The following is a 21,973-nucleotide window of genomic DNA, read 5'->3' on the forward strand; positions in this document are numbered from 1 at the left end:
AGCCCAGAAAGAACGGATACAACGATTACTGGCTGTATATAGGGGCATTTTTCGTGCTTGGAATGGGAGAATTAAGTGATGGAGTTGAGATCTTTTTTTTTTCTCTTTATATGTTTTAGAAATAACACTGATACAGTAAAATTCAATACCCTAGATGAGCAAATGTACACAGTATGATCAATTTCCATACCATGGTATCAGTATACTGCTGCAATGCCTCTCTCCCAGATCATGTTCTTGGCTAATCTTACACACAAGAATATGTCCTATGAGTGATTGTCTGGGGCATTATTCCTGAGCAAAATAACATTAGAATTCTTTGAATTCGTACAATGATTGATTGAAAGAACTTTTAACTGAATAAGATTGAGATTTATGATGTCATTTTTTTCATGGGTTTTTCAAGGTTATTTTCGAATGTTCATTCACATTTGCAGTGAATCAGACATATCAAAGGTAGATATTTAGAGCTGTATGAAAAAATGTTTTATCTTCAGTCACATTTAACAATTGCAAATGCATCTGATTCTTTCGTTTGTAAAAACCTTCAGAAATATGTTTGTGTCACATAGCAGTTGTTTGAGTGAGTGAGTCAGTGCTGAGTGAATCATTGATTAAGGTCTTTGTTTTTCACCTATATTGTGGCCAACATCATTTTAAAAGTTCTCTTTTGTATTGCCCTTTTTAGTTTAAATGGCATTATCAGTGTATTCAGGATGAAAATGGATGTATGCAAGTCTGATTCATAGTGACTTGACTTAATGAGTAATGATCATGTGGTTATTTTGTTCTGCTTGTATAAGAGTGTGTGGAAAGATTAGCCTGGTCATATTAGTACGGTCATTTCAAAGATGTGGTGGAAAATTATACCTTCTGCTTCCTATAGGTTCCCTAGCCATTTAAAGAAATTACATGTTCTGTATGTATGTGAGGCTGTGCCTGAGAAAATGTGACCAGTTTCATTCCTGATTTTACATCTCAGCTTTTCTTTTTATAGACTATGGAATAAATTACCGAAGATTGAAAATATACCCAACATAGCGATTGACAATGCAGTGCTTTCTCTGAATGTGACATTTGTCAGATGGAAGGTTCATCAGGACTGGGTGACACAGGTGACATTTTACCTTTCCGTGTGTATATATATACATATATACATATATATATATATACACACTTCCCTTACAGAAATACATTTAAGTTCAGCCAAGTGACAACTCACAGTATCTGCAGAAGCTGTGTAACAATACATATATTCGCATTATGAACAGATAATTAACATAGACTGAGCAACTAACTCTTCTCTTTATATTTAGGCTAAATATTTTCAAAGTTTTCAAGCTGTTGTCTCCTCATCAAATGAAGAATCTTCGTCTCTCGTTATAGGTAATTTCTGTTCATCTTGTGTCTTTGGCTTGTTTTTTTCTTTTTGGCACCATCTAACAAATAATCCAAAACTTTAATTATCAGGACTTGCAGTTAATATGCACTTACCTGTCTGTTCTTCTGTGATTTAAGATCCAAATAAAAAATTATGCATGCTAAAGATGATAGTAAAAAATTCACACTACAATGTGCAGTAATTAAACTCCGTGTTGAACATTAGGCTGCCTGGTAGGAGAGCTGTGAGGGATGAATCTTGATGACTCATCTATCACAGATTCACCAATCAATGCCAGCATGTCTATTTACAGTATGTGCGTGTGTGTGTGTGTGATCACCCATGTCCACTTGCCAGTTTGGTCATTTATTCTGATAATGACTCACCCTTGCTCCAAAAAGCATGTTTTGATCGATGCTCATGACCTTGTAATAAAATGCTTTTTTTTTTTCTTCTTGAGGCCGCATGCTGCCGTTAACAGACGCTGAGCAGCAGCTGAACGAGATCAGAGAGGCTTGCTACGAAGGTAAGAGCAAGAAGGTCCAACTGAGCTGGACTCCACAGCATCGCACATCATGTGACCAGAGAGTTTTCACCATCCACAAAGGTGTCAAGACGTTTGACCTTTGTCAGAAGCACAGCTTGCTGGTTACTGGAGGCATGGACAGACTTATACGCATGTGGAACCCACATTTTTCTGGGTGAGGAGTCAGAATTCAGTGGGCTTTTTTTGAAGACAGTTAACAGTAATTTAACAACTTCTCTTGGTTCTGTTTTTCTATTTAGGAAACCAACTGGTATTTTGAAAGGCCACTCTGCTCCCATCATATACCTCTGCATCTTCTCAGCGGACAGTCAGATCTTCTCAGTCTCCATAGACAGAACTGTGAAAGTGAGTCACGATTCAGTTTTAATGTTTTGCACTTTAAGTTATGAAAATGAATACAGCATTCACACAATATACATTAACCACTGTGGACTTTTCACCAACAGTGGTAGAAAGCAACTAAAATAATTTACTCAAGTAATGTATGTAAATGAATTATTGAGACAGAAAGAAAGAGTTTCTCCATTTTATGCTACTTTTTACTTCAACTCCACTACAATTCAAATTTAAATATTATATTTTTTAGTCCTCTACACTTATATGAAAGCTATAGTTACTTTTCAGATTAAGATGTTACACACAAATGTTAATCGTTTAAAACGTATATATGATGCATTGTTCCAGATTACACAGCTTTATAAAAAGCAGTATAAATTAGCTCCACCTCTACCAGCTACAATGTTTAAGGGCTACTTACATACATTAATTATAATGAACCAGTAGTATAGTATAACACTGACAGGAGTAGTACTTTTGCTTTTGATACTTTAAGTATTATTGCTGATACTTATGTACTTTTACTTGTGTATTTCTATAGTGTGGTTTAAGTGAATCTCTAAGTTAAAATAAATTATGTGAATACCTTTTCCTTTGCTTTTCACACACTTTTCAGATCTGGGATATTCAAGATCTGTGTTGCTTGTTTACTGCAGAGCCCAAAGCAAACAGGATTCATGGTGACATATCTGCATGCTCGTATTCCTCTGCTATGAGATCCCTCTACATTGCAGCAGACTGTATGGCTGTGCTCTCCCTGAAGATAAGGTTGGCTGTCATGCCTTTGTGCTTTATTCATCATAGACTCCAATGTACTCTGAAGATATTTTGAAAATATTCCTCCACTGAGCTAATTTAAGGATGATGATTTGTGAAGTTCTAAAACTGAAGAAGACAGCTGATGATTTTGAAGATTTCCTTTTAAGGGATTAAACATCCGACTTCACCCAAATGATACAGAATTTAAGATTTATTTTCTTCAGATATGACGGCAGCTCCTTAATATTCATCTCCCTGTTATTCATTTTGTTATCTTTTCCTCTGTAAGGCCACAGCTTCACAGCCGTCTGACTGTTTCGCATAATGAGCCTGTAATGTGCTGCGGCTACACTGAGGAGTTTCGTCAAGTCGTCAGCTGCACTGAGGGATCTGTGAGTAAATGAGTATTTTACAACATCACAGACACAGATGACCAACTTTATATTTCAACCAGAAAATGAATCCAGTCTGTGTAAACAGGAACATGACCACCATACTTATGTGATGTACAGTATATCAACTGTACAATTAATTCAAAAGGTTACTGGTTTTAGGTGGTGAAAGTCTGGGATTTTGACACTGGGCGTCAGATTTTTGAGTTTGGTGGCACACATGACCTGTCTGTCATCACATGCATGACATTTGACCCCAAAGGGAGGAGGTACAGTACACAAGCTTGTTTCACTTTTCATAAAATATGTATTTAGCTACTGCTTTATCACACCACAGTTTGTTATTGTGTTTGCAGACTCATCACAGGTGGAAGAGATGGTTGTCTAAAGATCTGGAACTTCAACAATGGTCAGTGCCTAAAGACACTACAAAAAGGTATGTATTGTACATTTTCATTATTCCCTCAAAACACAATGTTTGAAAAACTATATTATCCAGTAATAGTGAACAATCACTTTAAATCTTTCCTGTAGATGGGGAATCTCACGAGGTGTTCGACTGTATCTTTCTGAAAGTTCACAGGAATTTGTGAGTAATGATGTGATATTTGGCAAGTGCTCTTGGTTCAGTATACATTTTAATCCATGTTGAGTTTGTGCAATTTATGTTTGAAGCTATGTGATGTCTGTCGGCCGGGACCGGAAGATTGACATTTACTCAGTGAGTACAAAAGAAAAGACATGAGTTCTAGGTATTATTTGTCAGCTGACTTTCAGAAATCCCATTCCAATTATTTCTCCAATTCCTTCATCCCTCTATCACATTGCATCCCATTTGCATTTGTTTACATGGTTATTACCAGCCGAACTCCATTCTGACAGTAAAAACACAACTGATAGTTCATATAGCCTATTTTGAATTTCATTATAAAACCAGACAATTGAGAAAGTATTCGCATTTTTTGCTGCATGGCTGATGACAGTTCTTGTTATTGTCTGGTTAATAAGATTTTTAATGTTCAAACAGGATGTTCTACCAGCTATTTTTATCTTTCAAACAAAATATTATTGATATGTAAAATGTCTCCTGTTTGCTGACTGTGCATCTGTATGTTGTCAGGACATACCAGAGGACCTCCATCATGTCCAGAGGCCGCAGCCTTCATGGCAGGATGATCTGGTGATTAATGAATTTAAAATTGTCTTGACAATAACTTTCAGAAAAGTTAATGCAGACCAAAATAATAAGTAGTTCAATCGGCTCCAACTGAGATTTTGTATTCCCCCTGTGACATTTATTTCAGGCAGAATAGATGACAACAGTAGAAACATTGGATGTATTCAGTCATTATTCTTCCATTTCTAAAAAGCACAGCTTTTTGTGTTGAAAGTGACTAAAGGACAAATTGGGTCTTTTTTGTTGTGAACTGAATGTATGATCAAAAGCACATCAGGCAAGTCCACAATGTGAGCTAGCTCTGTAGTTATTTAATTGCCACCTTGTTTATCTATTTATAATCATCATGGCAAAAACCGACTGTTTTTTGTTGCTTGTTTTTTCTTTGCTGCAGTTTATTTGTATTTATAAACATATTTAAATAAATTCTGCATTTTGCTGTAGTGGAAAGTAGTGAAGTATAGCTATAATATTTAAAGCCCCTTTCACTCAGGAACGTTTGTGTTGGTTCTGGCGACCCCTGTGGACAGAAGCAGTAGTGTTTCTACGGCCTTGTTTCAAGAGGAATCCGACCAAATCTGACCCGGTGGCGGTCATTAAGAATAACTACAGAGAAATAGCTAATCTACTTGCTGATGATCTGGTTTGTTTTTGTAGGTCAGCAGCAACACTATTAAATTGAGACGGTTTCATAACCAGTTAAAAACTCCTTGTAGTACATTTAAGTAGAATTTATAGGTATAGTAGGGGTGCTCGGCCAGTTCCGTGCTCTGCCTCATTCTCTGGTGCACCTATGGGCTGTGAAGATAAAGCTTCCCCTGCTGGTTTTGCCTTCATATTAGACGGACACAAGGAGACACTGTAGTCTTTGGTCCTAAGAATTGCTTTTGCTGACTGGCTGGAAAGCTCAGAGAGAGATAGGTAACAAAGCCTCCCTGATCTCTGCCCTACTGTGCAGCATCGCCTGCAGAAAAAATGTTAACTTAAGCAGCAAGTTACCCCATCCCCCATCTCCCTTTTATTCTCCCTCTTTCCTTGTTCCATCTCTTTATCTCAGTTTGGAGAATTTCCATTGTTTCTCTTAATACATGTGCAATATTCTTGTACCAATATTGTATATAATAATTTATATTGTGTACTGTATAATATTTATTGATCATATTTAGTAATGTTTTCTCCCGTACACACTATTGTTGATGTCCTCACATCACAATGATTTTCTCTGTCTGAGTCCCAGTGCAGCCAAGCTTTGACCTGTCAGCATACCTGTAGTTTATGACAGCCTCTGCTCCAGAGGTGTCACTGAAATGTAAGGATGGTTTTATCCCTGACTCAGTTCAAAACACAAGGAGGGCACCAAATGCCCTATGCATCCCCACCACTGTGTCATATAGGGTTATATCAGTATTTTATCCCCTGTGATTTTTTTTTCTTGCACACATTTTAGTTTGCACATAAAATGATGTCAGGATTAGTTTCAGAAACAAAAGTTTAGACACTGTGTATTCAAAAGGCTATACAGATATTTCAAGAAGAATGATTCGATTCTCTAAAATGTCACAGGTTTGTAATCCAAGGCACGTCACAGTGCCAACACCATTGATGTTCTGTAGGAATTTCTATTTCTCATCATTGATCATTTTGTCAGAGAGTGTTTTGAATTTATGGATATCTCATCGTGAAAGAAAACTCATAATTTGGTCATCCAACTTTGAGACTACTATATTCCCTATAGGTAAAATAATCCAAATTTTTATATTTTTCTAAATAACTACTAATGTGGCAGTGTATCACACAAGACTCTGGGTCTGTGAGGTTGTACAAACCTTTTTCACAGCAGCCCTTTTGGCATGAAATAGTAGTGTAAATACAGGTGTTAAATATACTAATTAAGGTTCAGCCCCATTCAGGTCAAACAGTGTCAGGGTGCTGCTATGTTGGTTCACCTGAAAGGCTTTTATATATGTAACACCCGTCCCATGTAGCTATGTAGATTATATTTATCTGCTGTGTGTTATAGTACTGGGCGGGGTCTTGGCTACGGTTTAAGTAATCTATTACCTGTACCTACAAAATAATAAAACTCTTATGACCTTATTTCCCTTTTTAATCTTCACTTAAAATACCAAATAACTTGTATTCACTCAAAAAGCATTCACCCAAAATATGTATTATTTAGGATATTATACGACACAACACATGTGCTTTAAATGCAATATGACAACATTTAGTCATTTATTATTAAACAAAATAATACTTCAGGTAAATCAGCAAAATATGTCAACACAAATAATACCCAACATTAATAAACACAAAATAGTATTATCCTAATACCTTAAAGACTCTGTTCTTTTAACCCTTTTTATCTTCAATCAGGCTCTAATATCTTCAGTGCATAGCATTAATTGGCATCATTGGTAACACCCGTGATTACCCTACTATTTCATGTCAAAATAGCTGCTGTGAAAAAGGTTGTGGTGGGGCTTTGACCTAAATGCTACAATCTGCATGCTAACGTGTTCACAATGACAATGGCAATGTTGATGTTTAGCTGATATGTTTACTATTCCTTATCTTAGGTTAGCAGGTTAGCATGCTAACATTTGCTAATTAGCACTAAACACAAACTACAGCAACCAAATTAGGTGCTAGAGAAAAAAACAAGGGATCACCAAAAATAATAAGGATTTACCATCTGAACACCATGAATATGTATCAAACTTCATGGCAATCAGTCAAATAGTTGTTAAAATATTTCATTAAAACCTAAATTCCAATTTCTGCTCTATGTGATACAATATAACACACATTATGTTGCTTTAAAAAGTCTAAACTTTTAATAACCAGATCATTATCAGGTAAATCACCAACTGTAATAATGAATGGAGCCTCATGCTCTTAAAGCTGTACAATCAGTACCCAATAATATCACAAAATAGATTCTTTTATCTGATCTTAGATGCATTATGTGGTCAGGTTACCTCTGACAGCAGGGTACAGTTATCTATCTACATGAGCTGTAGGAGGGAACATGAAGTCTTATTAATGCTGTATGATCCATTGGAGGAGGTGATGCTTAGTCCCTTTCCATCTCTTTCATTATGGCTGGTGGTTACACTCACCCCAAAGAGGCCCATTAACAGAGCAGATTGCATTAGAGTCACCAGTAAGAAAAGTGACCCCTTTGATTATCTACAGAGCCCTCTCTTGAAATTGTTTTTCATATTGGCCTGGAGGAGGAAGATCAATGGGTTGTTCTATATATATTGGTCTCTTTCCCTTATCCACCAAGCCTCGGGTTCACTGTGAATTTCTCTGTTCCTCCAGATGGTCAGTGTTGTGTTGCATCTCATTAAAAATTTAAAACATGGCCCAGTTCAGCAAAATATTTCACTTTGGCTTGAAATACAGTTTACAGTAAGTTCAATAATCAGTGCCTAAGTCCAAAATGCCATCTGCTTTTCCTGATTTGTGTAGTTTGTTGTTGGCAGCCTCGCTCTGAGCAAAAATATTCCTGTTGAGTTCAGTGAGAAATAAGAACAAGGTGAATCGCTTTGTATCACTGTGAAACAGTTAGGCTTGACTGCTTCCTCAGGGATGGAAATCAAGTCAGTCGTTGATGCGAAATGTGTGATACACTTGGCCAAAGAACTAAAAAATTAAATACAAGACTTCAGTGAAAACTCTTTGATTCATACATGGCTTAAAACAATATCAAAATATTTTTCTCTCCATGAGTCTTCTCCACTGTTTAATGAGACTCCTTAGCTCTTCACAGAGACTTTTACTTGAAGTTCTTGGTCAAAAGACAGATGACCTTTAAGAGATTTACTCACTATGTGAAGTGTGCAAACTCCTTGATCATTTCTAAACTGATAGGGGGAAAGTAATAGTTCAACATTTTGGGAAATACGCTACACAAGAGTTAAACGAGACGATTGATACCACTCTCGTGTCTGTAAAATGTCTAAAAAAATATAAGCTTTCACCAGCAGAGAGTTAGCTTAGCTTAGCATGAAGGCTGGTAAAGGAGGAGGACAGCTAGTCTGGCTATGACCAAAAGTCATTTTTACACTAAAGAAACACAATATAACACGTTAATTAGTAAGTTTTAGTGATGTTAGAACTTAAGTAGTTTCTTTTTACCTTCAGCCAAACCAGGCTAACTGTTTCCCCCTGCTTCCAGTCTGTGTTAAGATAAGCGGCTGCATATAGTAACCTAGATCGCCTCCAGACATATGTTACGACATTAATAGTCTGCTTGGAACAATAATATGTGTCTGATATGTATTTTACATAAAAAAAATATATATAATTTCCACTTTAAAATCCTTAAAAAGGAATAAAAAAAAATTCCAGAATCTATGAGTATGAAAATTTTGTTCCTTTCTAAAGTTTTCCTGCTGGACACAAGATGTCTCCTGCATTACTGTAAAGTCCATTCTCAGTGTATGTGCAGTGACGGCTTCAAGTTTCTATCACACAAGTTGCACACTTGACCAGGATTTACTTACAAACTATTTATGATTTCACAAATCATGCTCACATGACTCTGGACATTCTGGACAGTGAATCTCAAAAATCCAACTGTAGGTGGAAAGGAGCTTTAATATTTAACAAATAGACATTAGAGTGGGACCAAAAACTATTCCTTTGGCTGTATAATCTGTACTATTAGTACCATATTAGGCTTTATATGTTTCAAAATACTTTTTCTCCTCTTAAAACAAGAGATGATAGAAACTTTGCACTTCTCTTGCCAGTGTAAGAGATAAACTGTGAAGCTTTAACACATTTTCACAGTTGGTGAAACACATGCTGACGTGATGGGAAATGTAATACACTATATATTTTTTTATTTGCAAATAAAGATGTAAAGATATAATAAATTCACTTTTTATTTTACTTGTTAAAAGAGACTTGCACTTTGTCTTTCCTCAGAAAAATGGCCATAAGGAGGACATCCTTTGCGTGGCGCAGTGTCCCCCATCTCTCGTAGCCACCGGCAGCTACGATGGAGAGATCATTGTGTGGAACGTGGTTTCTGGATGTATACAGTGTCGGTTTGTCAGCCCCCTTCTAGTTGAACAGCAAAATGTCGAAGGTGATTTGGGAGCTTTAAAGTGAATGATGAATGTATTTAATAAAAACCTCTGATGTGATAAGAACATTAGATTAGTTTGATGTTTTTTTTTCTGTTACACAGGACTGGATACAAGTGTACCAAGCATCATTTTCCTAAAGAACTCCAAGTTACAGCAGTTTTCCTCCACTACAGCTCTTGTGTCGTCCGCGGCCTTGGGTCAGTGTTATGAATGCAGTAATTACAGTGCATGACTGCACTTTACAGCCTTCCGCAATGTCTGTCAATATACTGTCAATTATGTGTTTTACTCTTTTATAGGTTGTGTAGATCTCTGGAGCGTGCTCAGTGGAGGACATTTCGTGGGCAGTTTCAGAGCTGTAAGATGTCTAACTCAACAACATTTCTTAGTTTCACCTTTGGATATCAAGGGATAGGATCCCAGTTTTACTTTTCTTTCTTTTACCTTTAAACTGCTGATTAAACAGTTAGATAATTTGTGATGCACCGTTTCTTTGCTTAGTTCTAGTTTTTAAACAACTAGCAGGTAGGGTATCTTCCTCGCAGCTACATAATTCAAAGCAGGAAAACCTTACTATTGGGGGGGTTGGTGAAGCTAAAATAAAACATGTGCATATGAAATCTTCCTAAAGAAAGCAGAAATTGTATTTTTAGGCTATGAAAATAAAATACGTTAATATTTTACACATAGAAAAATGATACCTAGCAACAATGGCCCTTCATTTTTAGGTTCATTTATTTTCATATATTTTAATTTCTTTATGATTTGCTTCCATAATTTGTTGCCTGGCACATTTTGTATAATACTATGTGTCAGATTGTTTGGAGGGGACTATTATCTGGGGGAATGTATTAAGTCTGTCTGCAGGGAAGGTAACGTTTATACACCACAGGGGTAACGGTTTGGTGTTAGTGTTTCATTCTTTTAGTTTAAGCAGAAGAGAGCCATTGCCAAATAATAAATACATGGTGATGTGTCAATGCTATGATTGAAAAGTACATTTACACTTTAATTTATATTTCCATTTTGCAGTCTCCATTCCAACAAAAGATCGAAAAACTGGCTAAAACAGAGAAGGGCGCATTGCTGTACGCTGCTGACCAAATTGGTTACATCTATGTTTACGACATGGAGAAGTTTGCCCCTACAGAAAAACCACCCAGAGGTTAGCTGTGTTATTATTCTTGCCACTGACTTTGATTAAACATTAGTAAAAATATAAAGATGTACTGTCTATCAGAATGTGTAAAATCCTTTTTGTGAAAATGTCATTGTTTGTTTTTTCTTTTTATTCAGCTGAAATCTTTTGGCGTGCCCACACCAGCAGAATTACTGGGTATGCAAACTACACCGCAGGCTTTATCATGGGCAATCACAAATGTATCCTGTCATTTAAAATCATCAGGCAACTGCAGTCAAACAGCAATTAGAATAGAGCTGTGTCCTAGTGTGGATTAATGCACAGGCTAGAGCACCCGTTCCCTCCATAAATAAAAACGACTCATTCTAAGGTAATAAAAAATTTAAAAAATGATTCTTATTTCCAGGTGATTATACACTAATGAAAACAGACTTATGGACATTATCCTCAAACGTTACACACTGGAGTTCATTCAGGGGTGTTGGTTGCAGCAGGAACAGCATTACTTCCTTCTGCTGTTTTAAAACAAAGTGTAGAAGAGACTGTGTGTGGGAAGGTCTTAAACAGACGATCAGTATAGGTAAAATGCTGCCCGGGGTGCATCTGCCCTCAGACGTACCAACCGAGTGGATGATTTAGAGTGTTCTGCCAGAAATGCCTTCTCCCATTTCATCCCATGTCTCTTTATTCTGGTCCAGCCTAGAGATTGTTGACAATGATCAAGTGGTGCTTACCTCATCCACCGACTACACTGTGCGCCTTTGGAGTGCACATGGAGAATTCATAGGTGGGTGTCATTTTGCATCTGTCAATTCCCTCTTTCTAGACATTATTAATGTTCATGCAAATAACATTAATCTTGAGCATAGTGCTGTGATTAAGGTGGAAATGCTGTTATTTATGGGCATGTTCATTTCAGTGTGACAGTACATGTGACTGGAATAACCCACTTGGGGTAGAAATTACCTGTTGGCCCCCCATGGTACCACCTTCCTCCCACTCTCTGTGCATTGTGTATGTGACTTTCAAGTACCCATTAAGTACAGTGCATACAGAAAACTACACGGCAGCTTAATTAAAGTGCCAGTAAACAACCGGTACTCCTACACACTACCTGGCCCTAGGTTTGCAGTGTATTGCAGTTATATTTTTGAAATAGCATAAATTAATTTAGGAATATGTACCATGTAAGCACACTGTTATTGTTAATTAAATATAGGTCTTTAAACTATCCTTAAAGGAATTGCTCCTCTGCACCCAACCAGAAAGTAGTTCAGCAAATAACCCCAGTAGAACCCCAGATTTATATTTTACAGCTTGGTGAGTTGAAACAAAGGATGATATAACATGTTAATTGATGAGCTTCAAAGATACTAGTAGGTGAATTTGGTTATCTTTGGACTGTTATCTTAGCTGTTTCCTGGCTGTAGCTTCATTTTTAACGCACATATATGGTGCCGTCAATCTTCTCTTCTAACTCTTGTATTTCTGCTTAAACGAGTCCTTTTCAAACCAAATCATAATACTTTGGAGATAAAGCTGACATTTCTCCGTGGTTCTGTAGGAGGTGTGCTGCACAATAGAGCACTGCTGCAGAGAAATGATTTCAAATAGATTCAGACATTGTGACATTTTAAGAAGCCACAGTTGTGACTGTGTCACAATCCTTCAGCACCATGTTGTGCAAATTGGCAAAACATCCAAATGGAGGATTTTTGTCTTAATCCACAGGGACCTTTGGGCAATCTGAGAGCTGGAGCATCCACATCTCCTCTTCCTGGAAGCATCCTGCTGTCCCCTATGAGGTGCTGATTGATCCCCTGAGTATGCCAGATCATGAAATCCTGAATTTAAAAACATGTCCTTCTGATGCTATCAGTCCTGACAAGACTGACACTCACAGAGGGGAACTAAAGGTGAGCTGTGCAAGCTATGTTTTTCTTTTCTGTCTCTACCCCTTCTACATGTCAAACTGAACTGAACTTTGTCTGCTCCTCTTGCGGCATAATTACAGTCAGAGACAAGCAGTAAGCTGGGACTTCCTTCAGCATCAACCAGTGACACAGACAGTGAGGAAGATTAAAAGCACATTTTACCGAGAGGAACACAAGATTGGGTGAGTTACCATTACAACAGTAAAGACTACTGTACTGTAAATATGCAATGCAAGTCTACCAGACTCAGCTCAGACTTATATTTAGAGTGAGTGTGTCTTCTTTTGCATTTCAGGCTCTGTCATGAAATTGTCAGGCCTAGTAACAAGCTATTAAACCGCTGCGCTCTGAAAGGCTTTAATACTGCGGAGCTACCAAACAGCAGTGTAAGACCTGACCTCTCCCTTGCTGGTATTGATCCTTTCATAAGCAGCACTGAGGAACTGGAGTCAACTGAACAAGATGAAACAGTATTGATCAGAATTGGGAAACTGGGTCATTGCAGCACCCAATACGAAAAAGACAGAGCAAAGAAAAATTAAATAGAATTAAATAATCGTGGGAATTACCCACATATATGTAATCTTACCCAACTGGCTTTTTCAACAACAGGTCATTTGAAGTAAAACGATGAAAATCCTAATGAAACTGCAAGTGCTCCCTGGATGGTTTCCATTTGTTTTTCAGGAACTACAGCTGCTTGCATTAAAAAAGGGAGCTCAGTAACATGCTTTCCAGAGTGCTGTTCCACAAAATTGCTCATATTTGCATTTTGAAACACTCAAACTGTCCAGGTCTTAGTGCTGGTATGAAGTGAAGTAAAAAGGGGTTGGGAACTTGTTACCATGGAGCAGGAATGATAACTTTGACATTTATGACTTCAGTCCATGAGGAATAGCACATTTTCCTCAGTATATCTTGAGACTGGAGTACTGTAGTGAGTGCTTTTCTACAAAAACACACTCATGCAAAAGGTTGCTCATAGATAATTTTTATTACAATATTATATATTTAAATATATATGAAGATATATATAGACCTTCATCCTTAAGGTGGCTATAGCCAATATTTTTATATCAACAATGGACTGTTAGCTAACATGTAGCCATATTAGCTTAAAGGTGATAATGTGTCTGTGTTGGGTTTATATCTTGTTTCAGTTCATTAAATGTAGGACAATCTTACATTCATCTTTTCTCCTTTCTGATAAATTTTGGGCTGAGATGAAGAGAATTTAACATTGCTGAGCCAGCTGTCCTGATTCTGAAAATGTGATAGAATTAAAGGGAAAAGAAAACATATCACACCCGTTCATTGATTATGGCTCTAGTTTGTGTAATAGATTTCTTTTTCTTTGATATATATTATCTGTTTATTAAATGTATTATCTAAGAGCTTGTCAATGTGCTGTGGCATACATTGTATTATTAATAAAAGTGTGCATACTTTCAAATTTGTCATCATTATATTTTATAAACAAATCATGTTAAACGTGACAATTTATGGATATATAGAACATGTACAGTGGAGCTTAGAGGGCTTTTAGCTGTGCATTTTATGGATGAACAAGGGTAAAGTGAGACATAAAATAACAAAATGAAGGAGAGAAATGTATTGTATATTTCACACAGTCAATGGAGTAAATCCTCACTGTGGTATTTACATACTGTAGGGCCACCGTACATAGACATCATACCCACAGAGATCTTGAAAACCTGCAATTTATCATCCCTTGCACACACTTAAACACTCCCCCTCTTTCTCTTACTGCGAAAGTATGAGAGCATGCAATTTTATGTTAACAAACAATAATTACAAGAGTAACTCGGGGGAGGTTGTACACACCACATTTACTTTTTGATTACAGTATTGGAACTTGGCCCTACCCTAACCTAATTACCCACACAGATTCAAAGCAGTGGGACCTCTGAATTATTCAGTAAATATAAGCACCTTTAGAGAGAGAAGATGGTAATTGTGAATGTGAAAACCAGAAATATTCTAGGTGGAAAACACCATAATTATATGTCACAACTTTCCACAAATCCACATGCTTTATTTAGACCCAGCCTGGAGAATAACACCCACTTGTTAAAGTGAAAACTGAAATGTTGTTAATTCAAATGTTATTTTTAAAGTTTTAGGCAGATTATCGATATTTATAGACATGAGCAACTCTCTAAAACCTACAGAGTTGAGGCTTTCATCACACAAAACATGTAACGGCTTCAGTGACAGTGAACCGCATACACTTTGCTTCTTTTGCCAGAAGTCATGAACCAGAAAATCTGACTGTGTCTCTGTAAAATCAAGTAACCGTCACTGTCCACAAATCTGCTCTTTCATTTACTGTCACTGGAGAAGAATTCAGGGTGATGCTGTCTTGGGTTTTCTTGTTTCTAGCTGTGGGAGAGACTTGTTCATAGTCACACATCTGAACTGATCTGTCAATGTGCATCTGAATGAATGTTGCCTTCACAGGATGTTGGAAATACTGTTTCTACAACTGCATGGAGGAAACTAATTACACAGCTGTCATGTTATTGCAATTTGACATTTATGGGGCTCAGAACATTGAGGTCATGTCAAACACTAATGTTCAAAGTTAATGATATTCATGATTCTATCGAGTATATATAAACAGAATTAGACCATGTTTTCATTTTCTGGAATGGAAATTGTTCAATAAAGTAAAGCATCCTTATACATGTTAATGCTTTTGGTAATAAAGTGAACATGACAGACAGTGTGCATGATTTAACACTCCCTCTCTATCATTTAAAAGCAAAATCGAGCCAGTGGTGGTCAAGCTTAGACACATCTCTCATTTCTACAGGATCATTAAGTTCTTAGCTTCATTGCAGCCCTCAGAAAACCATACCCTTCAAATGATGTATTTCATAACTGAGCAAATCTGTGAAAAAAAACGAAATTGATCCTGTATCTTCACGTCTTAGCAAAAAAACCTTGGCACAATTCATGTAGCAGTAAACACACACGTGACACAAGACTCATCATTTAGGTGTACCATTAAGCCAATATGCAAAATAGCCCAGCAGCACCTAAATGCAATGTAGCTATTGTCAATTACCAGTGCAGCATAAAGCTGTTGTTTTGGGAGGGATCATAATATAACACAAGTAGCCCAACATTACATTCTCCAGAGACAAAGTAATGCAATTATGCAACTAGTAACTAAGCATATTTACAGGCAGGCCCAGTAAACCTACACAGGTATTTTCAGTTATTATGGCTACCCCCAATAGGGTTGATGTTATACTGGGGATAAATTATGTAACTAATTCTCTATAAGAATGAAACAAGTGGAAGGCGCCCTACTTTAACAAGTTCAGCTTAACTCAAAGGAAAGTGAAACAGAGTTTGTTCACCTGCACAGTCCTGATAAGAGGTCAAAGTGAAGCCACTTGTGGGGGGTTTGCAAGAGTTTTAATGAATATCTTAAATACATAATGTAAATAAAGTATGACTTCAGTACGCTGGTCACTATACCTTCCCAAAAACTGAGACACTATAAAACAATATTTGGGTCACAAAAAAGTAGAGTCAGGGAAAAGAGTTTTGATAAATTGCTCCCTGTAGCTTTTCTGACTAAGTACAACCTGAGCGTGTCTCTAACTGGAAGACACCAAGGTTAAATCAATAAAACTGTTCTCTACAGACACGGTCAACATAGGGACATAAACTGAGGACCCCGATTGGGCTTTTTCATGACATTATGACTTGACATTGCAAAAAAAAAAAACATTAACAATGGCTGCATCCCAAATACAGAAACCACAGGCCTGGCTTACTCAGAGATCTAAACAGAATGGAGCCGTTGTTAATTAATGCAATTAATTACGCCTGTGCTTTTCCTGCTGTCTGATGTGTCAAGGTTCAGGGCTTTAGCTACCTTTGTACTCGGTACAGTTCGTCAGAATCTGGAGGTTTTACACAGCCAGACTTTACATTGGATAATTGACGCTGATGCTCGTACGTTGTTTTAAATATCAAACCGATCTGATTTTTGTTCAGACAGTTAAATGTGAACGATAATAAAAACTTAATAATAAGTCAACATCAGGGGCGTGGGTGCTTGGATAATTTGGACACCTGACTACAATTGCAGCAATTAGTCAATTAATCAATTAACGGCAACTATGTTGATCATCACTCAAGTCATTTTCCATCTGCTTTACCCTGTTTGATATGAATATAAGTTGAATATAGGCCTACGGTATTTGGGCTTTGGGCTGTTGGTCGGATGAAACAAGACAAGACATCACAAGGATTTCTTTTCTTTTTCTGGTTACGCCATATTGAAGTTTTTCTCTGTATAAGTTGCAGTTGTGAAAATTAAACAATAAAAACCTAAAAAAAAAAAAGTAAGTAGCTGTTAGGCTACAAGGTCAGTGCTGTCATTATGTTCAACAAAAAGGAAAGCTCAGCTGCATGGTAGCCCCCACGTCTACCGCTCAGAAACAGACTTTCACAAGAGCACTTGAAGGCAGCATCAGTGAACGTATATGAACTGGTTTTGCCCCCATCTGGTCGGCCTGTTTGTCAGCTCAGTGAACTCATCCCGCCAGCAGAGCGCGTCCCTGCGCCTCCTACAGAAAACGGGGATGCCTCCTACCGGAGCACAAACCCACTCCCCGTTTTCTCTGAAACTGTGAAAAGGAAAAAAAAAAAGCTGTTGTTTTTTTTACCACTGTCAGAAAGCCCAAGCACTGCGAGCTTTCTCCACCATCTACACTGCTCACAGGACTCTCCCAGGATGCTGTCGAACAACCCGCACATCGGGCACAAAGTGGCAGGCTGCTGGATTTTCCTCTCCCTCTGTAAGTACTCACTTTACTTTCTAATCTCCGCGTCAGGAAGCCTCCGGACCAGGGCAGCTGCGAGGGACGGCAATGAGACACTAAACAGTTTGTTCTGTTTCCCCAAAAAGCTTGTGTTTTAGGGGGGGATAAGAAGCGACAGTGTGGCGTTGAACGCGGTGTTTCCAGCCGCCAGGAGGAGACGAGCTGTGCGTGTTATTCCCATAACTGTTGGAGAAGTGCGGAGCCATGATTCGCCTCAACTTCCTGAGGAGTTGAAAGGCGATTTTGCACGTATGGGTTGCCATGTGGGTCTAAGCTGACTGGTGACAATAAGTTTACAGGAGAGTTAATCACAGGGGAAACATCTGAAAGCCCTCTCCTTTTGGAGTCACGGCATTTCTTTCTGAATCGTGTTCCCACTCGCGACAAGCGGCGTAAAGTAGCTTCTTCCTGACACATCGACGTTGCACTGGTGGGAGTCGAGCCCGGGGATGAATGCACCTCAGGCTATAGCTACTGTAAGCTTTACTCAAATCAGGGTTTCCTCTGTCACTCTGGATTGTGCACCGGGAATTTAGCAACAAAAGTAGAGGATTAAACACAGCCGCAGTTGTGTGATCCTTACAGTGATTTATTCCTCTTTTTGTTGACATAGAAGGGGAAAAAATCTTGACCACAGTCTCAGCATTAAATTGAAGGAGTGTCATTGTACTTTGAACAATTTCAGTTAAATGTGCTGCAAAAATGTCATTTTTACCCCCTTCCATTGAGTTGATTGCTTAATTGGACAAATAATGAATAACGCATGTTTTAACCACTAGAGCACCTTGCATACAGGGCTGTGTCTTTCACCATTAAGGATAAAGATCTCATACATACAGTGTGCGTAATGTTCTGCGCACACAGAATATATTCAGTCATGTGTCACGTCCATTGGGTGGGGTGCAGTACACAGTGTGTGGCTGCAGCTGTGGAGAGAATTACAGTGAGTGACCAATATTGCATTGGCCCAGTGTACCATGTGGATGTCCTGCTGAACAGAATGAGATAAATGCTGAGCACAGGAGACTCTGCCTGCCTTACTTGGACTGAAAATTGTCTCAATGTAATAAAAAGAAGAAAAAAGAGGAGCCCAGAATTCACACAAGGATGTGCAAATATTTCAGCACTGCAAGAAAGGGCAACATCTGCCAGGGTAAATAACACAGGAAACAATAAAACATTGCCTTGTTTAAGAGCACAGATTACAGGTTACAGGCTAACAGAGTATCTATGAATCTTAATGCTGCAAGAAATTGCCTCCGGTCACACTGATTTACTATTAATTGGATTCGACCTAGGATAATCCGTTTTTAACCTCCAGTTAGTCACTGTTTTGCATTTATTCTCTAAACCTGATCATGCTTATGTCATGTTTTGTCTCTTTATTTTACAGACGTTAATTCTTAAGTTATCTAGGAATGCAATACAAGTTGTAGCATTAGGATGACCCTTTCACACTCAAGTCCTGGTTAAATTGAGACTTGTCTGAGTTTAATCCCTGTTTAATAACTGTATTATGATGAAATGTTGCATTTTAGCTTACCTGCGAATGTTCACAAAAACACATACCTCAGAGCTACTATTCAAGCTTGTGGAAGTGTCAGAAATACAGTGCAGTCAGGGCAATGTGGAGAGCCAGGGTCACTGCTGCAATCCGCCGGTACGTGCACAGGGTAGCCTGCATTTGGCACGGAGTCAAGCGCGTTTAGTTGGGCGTCAGACACTGACAAGGCTGCTTGTCTGCTTCCCCTGTATGTAATATTCATGGACCTAACATCAAGGCGCAGCCAAGGTCTCGAGAGTGTCCAGTTTGGTGACATTAGGGTGCCACCTCTGCTGTTTTTCAATGATGTTGTGTATGAGGCTTCAACAGACTGTCATTTCTGATGTGCACTGGAGCGGTTTGCAGCTGGGTGTGACGCAGTCAGGATGAAGAGCAGCACCTCCAAGTTTTAGAATAAAGCACTCTTTCCGAGTCCACATGGGCCGCATTTCAATTGTGTCACACGTGGCTTCTCCACAAAGCCTGCATTTGATTGTTGATACAACAGTGTATAATATTTGGGGCAGGATATTGTACGCAAATTGTGGGTTAGATAAAAAAAAAAAAAACCCATTCAAATGCTGTTATTGTGTGAGTGGTGATTTGTTGAAGTTGCTGCGTTGTCATCTTAATTTATGGTTGAACATTTGAAAATGTGAAAATTACAATTTTATATTTAGAAAAAGGAAGGAAAAGTTTACTTTCCCCATCTGCCCACCCTAAGAGACACCTCAATTCAGGTGTTCCTGTGGTTTTACTCAGAAGTGACAGTAAAAAAGATTGTGAGATTGATGTGGGTGGTGATGGTACAGAGAGCACACAGCCACAGAGAATAGCTCTCAAACAACTGTCTTTGTTGTGCGTCAGCTGTGGTCACAAAGTTTAGGTTAGTGACTGAAGGGATGAGACTGCGGTCATGAGCCGCCACGTCACGATTTCTCTGCAGGCTGGGCGGCCTCGCTGTGGGTGAGAGAGTGAGGTCTGTGATTCAAGAGGACTTCAGGGTCCAGCTGCTGCTCAGGTTCCCACATATTGAGTGGAACCAGCTGAAGTGGATTAAGCACCTGGTAAAGATGCCATCCAAACAGGACAAACTCTTTTAGATCCTGGATGTGCTGGAGAGATTACTGTATATATCTAACTGGGCTGGGAGTGCTTGAGGATCCCACGGGAGGAGCTGAAAGGAGTTCCTGTGCCTTTGCAACCCTGTCCTGAAGGACAGCAGTTATTCGCTAAGGGATGAGTGGAGGTTTTAGTCTTCCTACAAAATGAATCATAATTAGAAAACATTTTTAATTACTTAGTCTATGAAAATAATAAATAGTGAAAAAGTGCCCAGAACCCAAAGGTAACATCTTCAGATATTTTTCAGAAATTCAATATAATATTCATAACTATGTTTTCATTAGTAAATACCAACCTGAAAATAATAATTGTGCTTTTGTTACCTTAGAATGAGCCGTTTATATCTACAAACTGTGCTTCCATAGAGTTTAGCGTGTTGAACCTCCATATTTCTACAGTAGCCAATTCAAGCCAAATAAGAGACAAATCAAACACTTTTTTTGTGCCTTTTGCAGCCACCGTAGTTTCTCCCTCATGCTTGGAAGAGGAAGGTGAAGCCAGGGAGTTGCAATCTGCAACCACACCGCTAGATAAAACAATTTCTTCATTTATTTCCCATGAAAATGTTTATGATATGTATCAATATTGTGAATATATAATTACATTTGCTGTAAAGTAGGATTTTATCCATATCGTCAGTACGACCCTAGTCCTAAACCTTTACCTGTAAACATTTCGCCGGGCAGCGCTACCTGATGAACACTAACAATTGGTAATGTATTCACACACAGGCCACTATAGGGACTGTTTTGTAATTCATGAAGAGGGAGACACTTTGTATGCATATTTTAGATACACTGTAGATACATAAACTACTGACTATGTATGTTATATGCAGTAAGATTTCAGGCACCATATGTTTGTTAACAGTTTTTCTTTTCGTTCAGTTATTCTTTTCCTAAATTATGGTCATATTGTCAATCACCAATGGAGTGAATTAATATTTTCACTAAAGCTTTTTTCATAATCTTTACACACATTAAGCATCCTAAGAAGTCAAGTCAACTGGAAGCTCTAACTGGGTTGGAAGTTGCCTGTATTGGTTCTAGATGGCTGCTGGCAGTGCTTGAGTGGAAATAGAAAGTTTAAATTTAATATGACACAATGCCAGATGAAGCCTGTGCTTCCTGTGTGCCTAACAGTTTGCAGAGCCATTTTCATAAAATACAAATTAGATGCATTATTACAACTGTATGTGCAGCTCAAACTGTGTGCCATCTGTGCTAGTTCTTTGAGGAGCAAGTTTAATTATAATAGTGTGTTTGCTGCTTCTGTCCCCACAAAGTTTTCAATTTGTTCCATCATAAAATGAGACAGAATGAGAAAATAGAATGAGACATTGGGATTTTGGAATGAACTTTACAGATTTTTCACCAACAATAAAAATCATATCTTCTTAAAATGTGTTCAAAGCTTTTTTTTTAAGGGGCGTGTGATTACACACAGTGCAAAGAGGCATACAGACATGGATTTGTCCTGGGCAACACAAATTGAGGTCAAGACGGGTCTGCAGAAAGAATTGGAGTTGTTGATAAATTTTGAGTTCAGTCCCTGTCTGAGCTGTCACACTTTCACAGGCACAAAACACAAGAGCATCCATATAGAAGGATTCTGCAAAAGCCCAGAATAGGTTCAATGACAACAATAACTAGAAGGGCACTCACAGAC

At 38.1% G+C, this 21,973-nt stretch overlaps 2 protein-coding genes across 2 annotated transcripts in view; both read left to right on the forward strand.

Moving 5' to 3' along the window:
- wdr95 (WD40 repeat domain 95) overlaps positions 1-12,921 on the forward strand; it is a 20,515-nt gene extending 7,594 nt beyond the window's left edge. Inside the window, exons 8-26 of the mRNA XM_035679624.1 lie at positions 998-1,115; positions 1,317-1,386; positions 1,842-2,082; positions 2,168-2,273; positions 2,881-3,032; positions 3,313-3,415; positions 3,578-3,684; positions 3,772-3,851; positions 3,950-4,004; positions 4,091-4,136; positions 4,536-4,595; positions 9,534-9,696; positions 9,799-9,894; positions 9,997-10,055; positions 10,730-10,862; positions 11,022-11,077; positions 11,478-11,625; positions 12,570-12,754; positions 12,853-12,921. Of these exons, the coding sequence (XP_035535517.1) occupies positions 998-1,115; positions 1,317-1,386; positions 1,842-2,082; positions 2,168-2,273; positions 2,881-3,032; positions 3,313-3,415; positions 3,578-3,684; positions 3,772-3,851; positions 3,950-4,004; positions 4,091-4,136; positions 4,536-4,595; positions 9,534-9,696; positions 9,799-9,894; positions 9,997-10,055; positions 10,730-10,862; positions 11,022-11,077; positions 11,478-11,625; positions 12,570-12,754; positions 12,853-12,921 (2,047 nt within the window). The remainder of the gene's footprint in view (positions 1-997; positions 1,116-1,316; positions 1,387-1,841; positions 2,083-2,167; positions 2,274-2,880; positions 3,033-3,312; positions 3,416-3,577; positions 3,685-3,771; positions 3,852-3,949; positions 4,005-4,090; positions 4,137-4,535; positions 4,596-9,533; positions 9,697-9,798; positions 9,895-9,996; positions 10,056-10,729; positions 10,863-11,021; positions 11,078-11,477; positions 11,626-12,569; positions 12,755-12,852) is intronic.
- Positions 12,922-17,341: 4,420 nt separating this feature from the next.
- b3glcta (beta 3-glucosyltransferase a) overlaps positions 17,342-21,973 on the forward strand; it is a 58,731-nt gene continuing 54,099 nt past the window's right edge. Inside the window, exon 1 of the mRNA XM_035680209.1 lies at positions 17,342-17,613. Within this exon, the coding sequence (XP_035536102.1) occupies positions 17,550-17,613 (64 nt within the window). The 5' untranslated portion in view covers positions 17,342-17,549. The remainder of the gene's footprint in view (positions 17,614-21,973) is intronic.

Source organism: Morone saxatilis, unplaced genomic scaffold (genome assembly GCF_004916995.1).
Source record: "Morone saxatilis isolate NCDOM2014 unplaced genomic scaffold, NCSU_SB_2.0 Contig8, whole genome shotgun sequence".
NCBI classification, from domain to species: Eukaryota; Metazoa; Chordata; class Actinopteri; family Moronidae; genus Morone; species Morone saxatilis.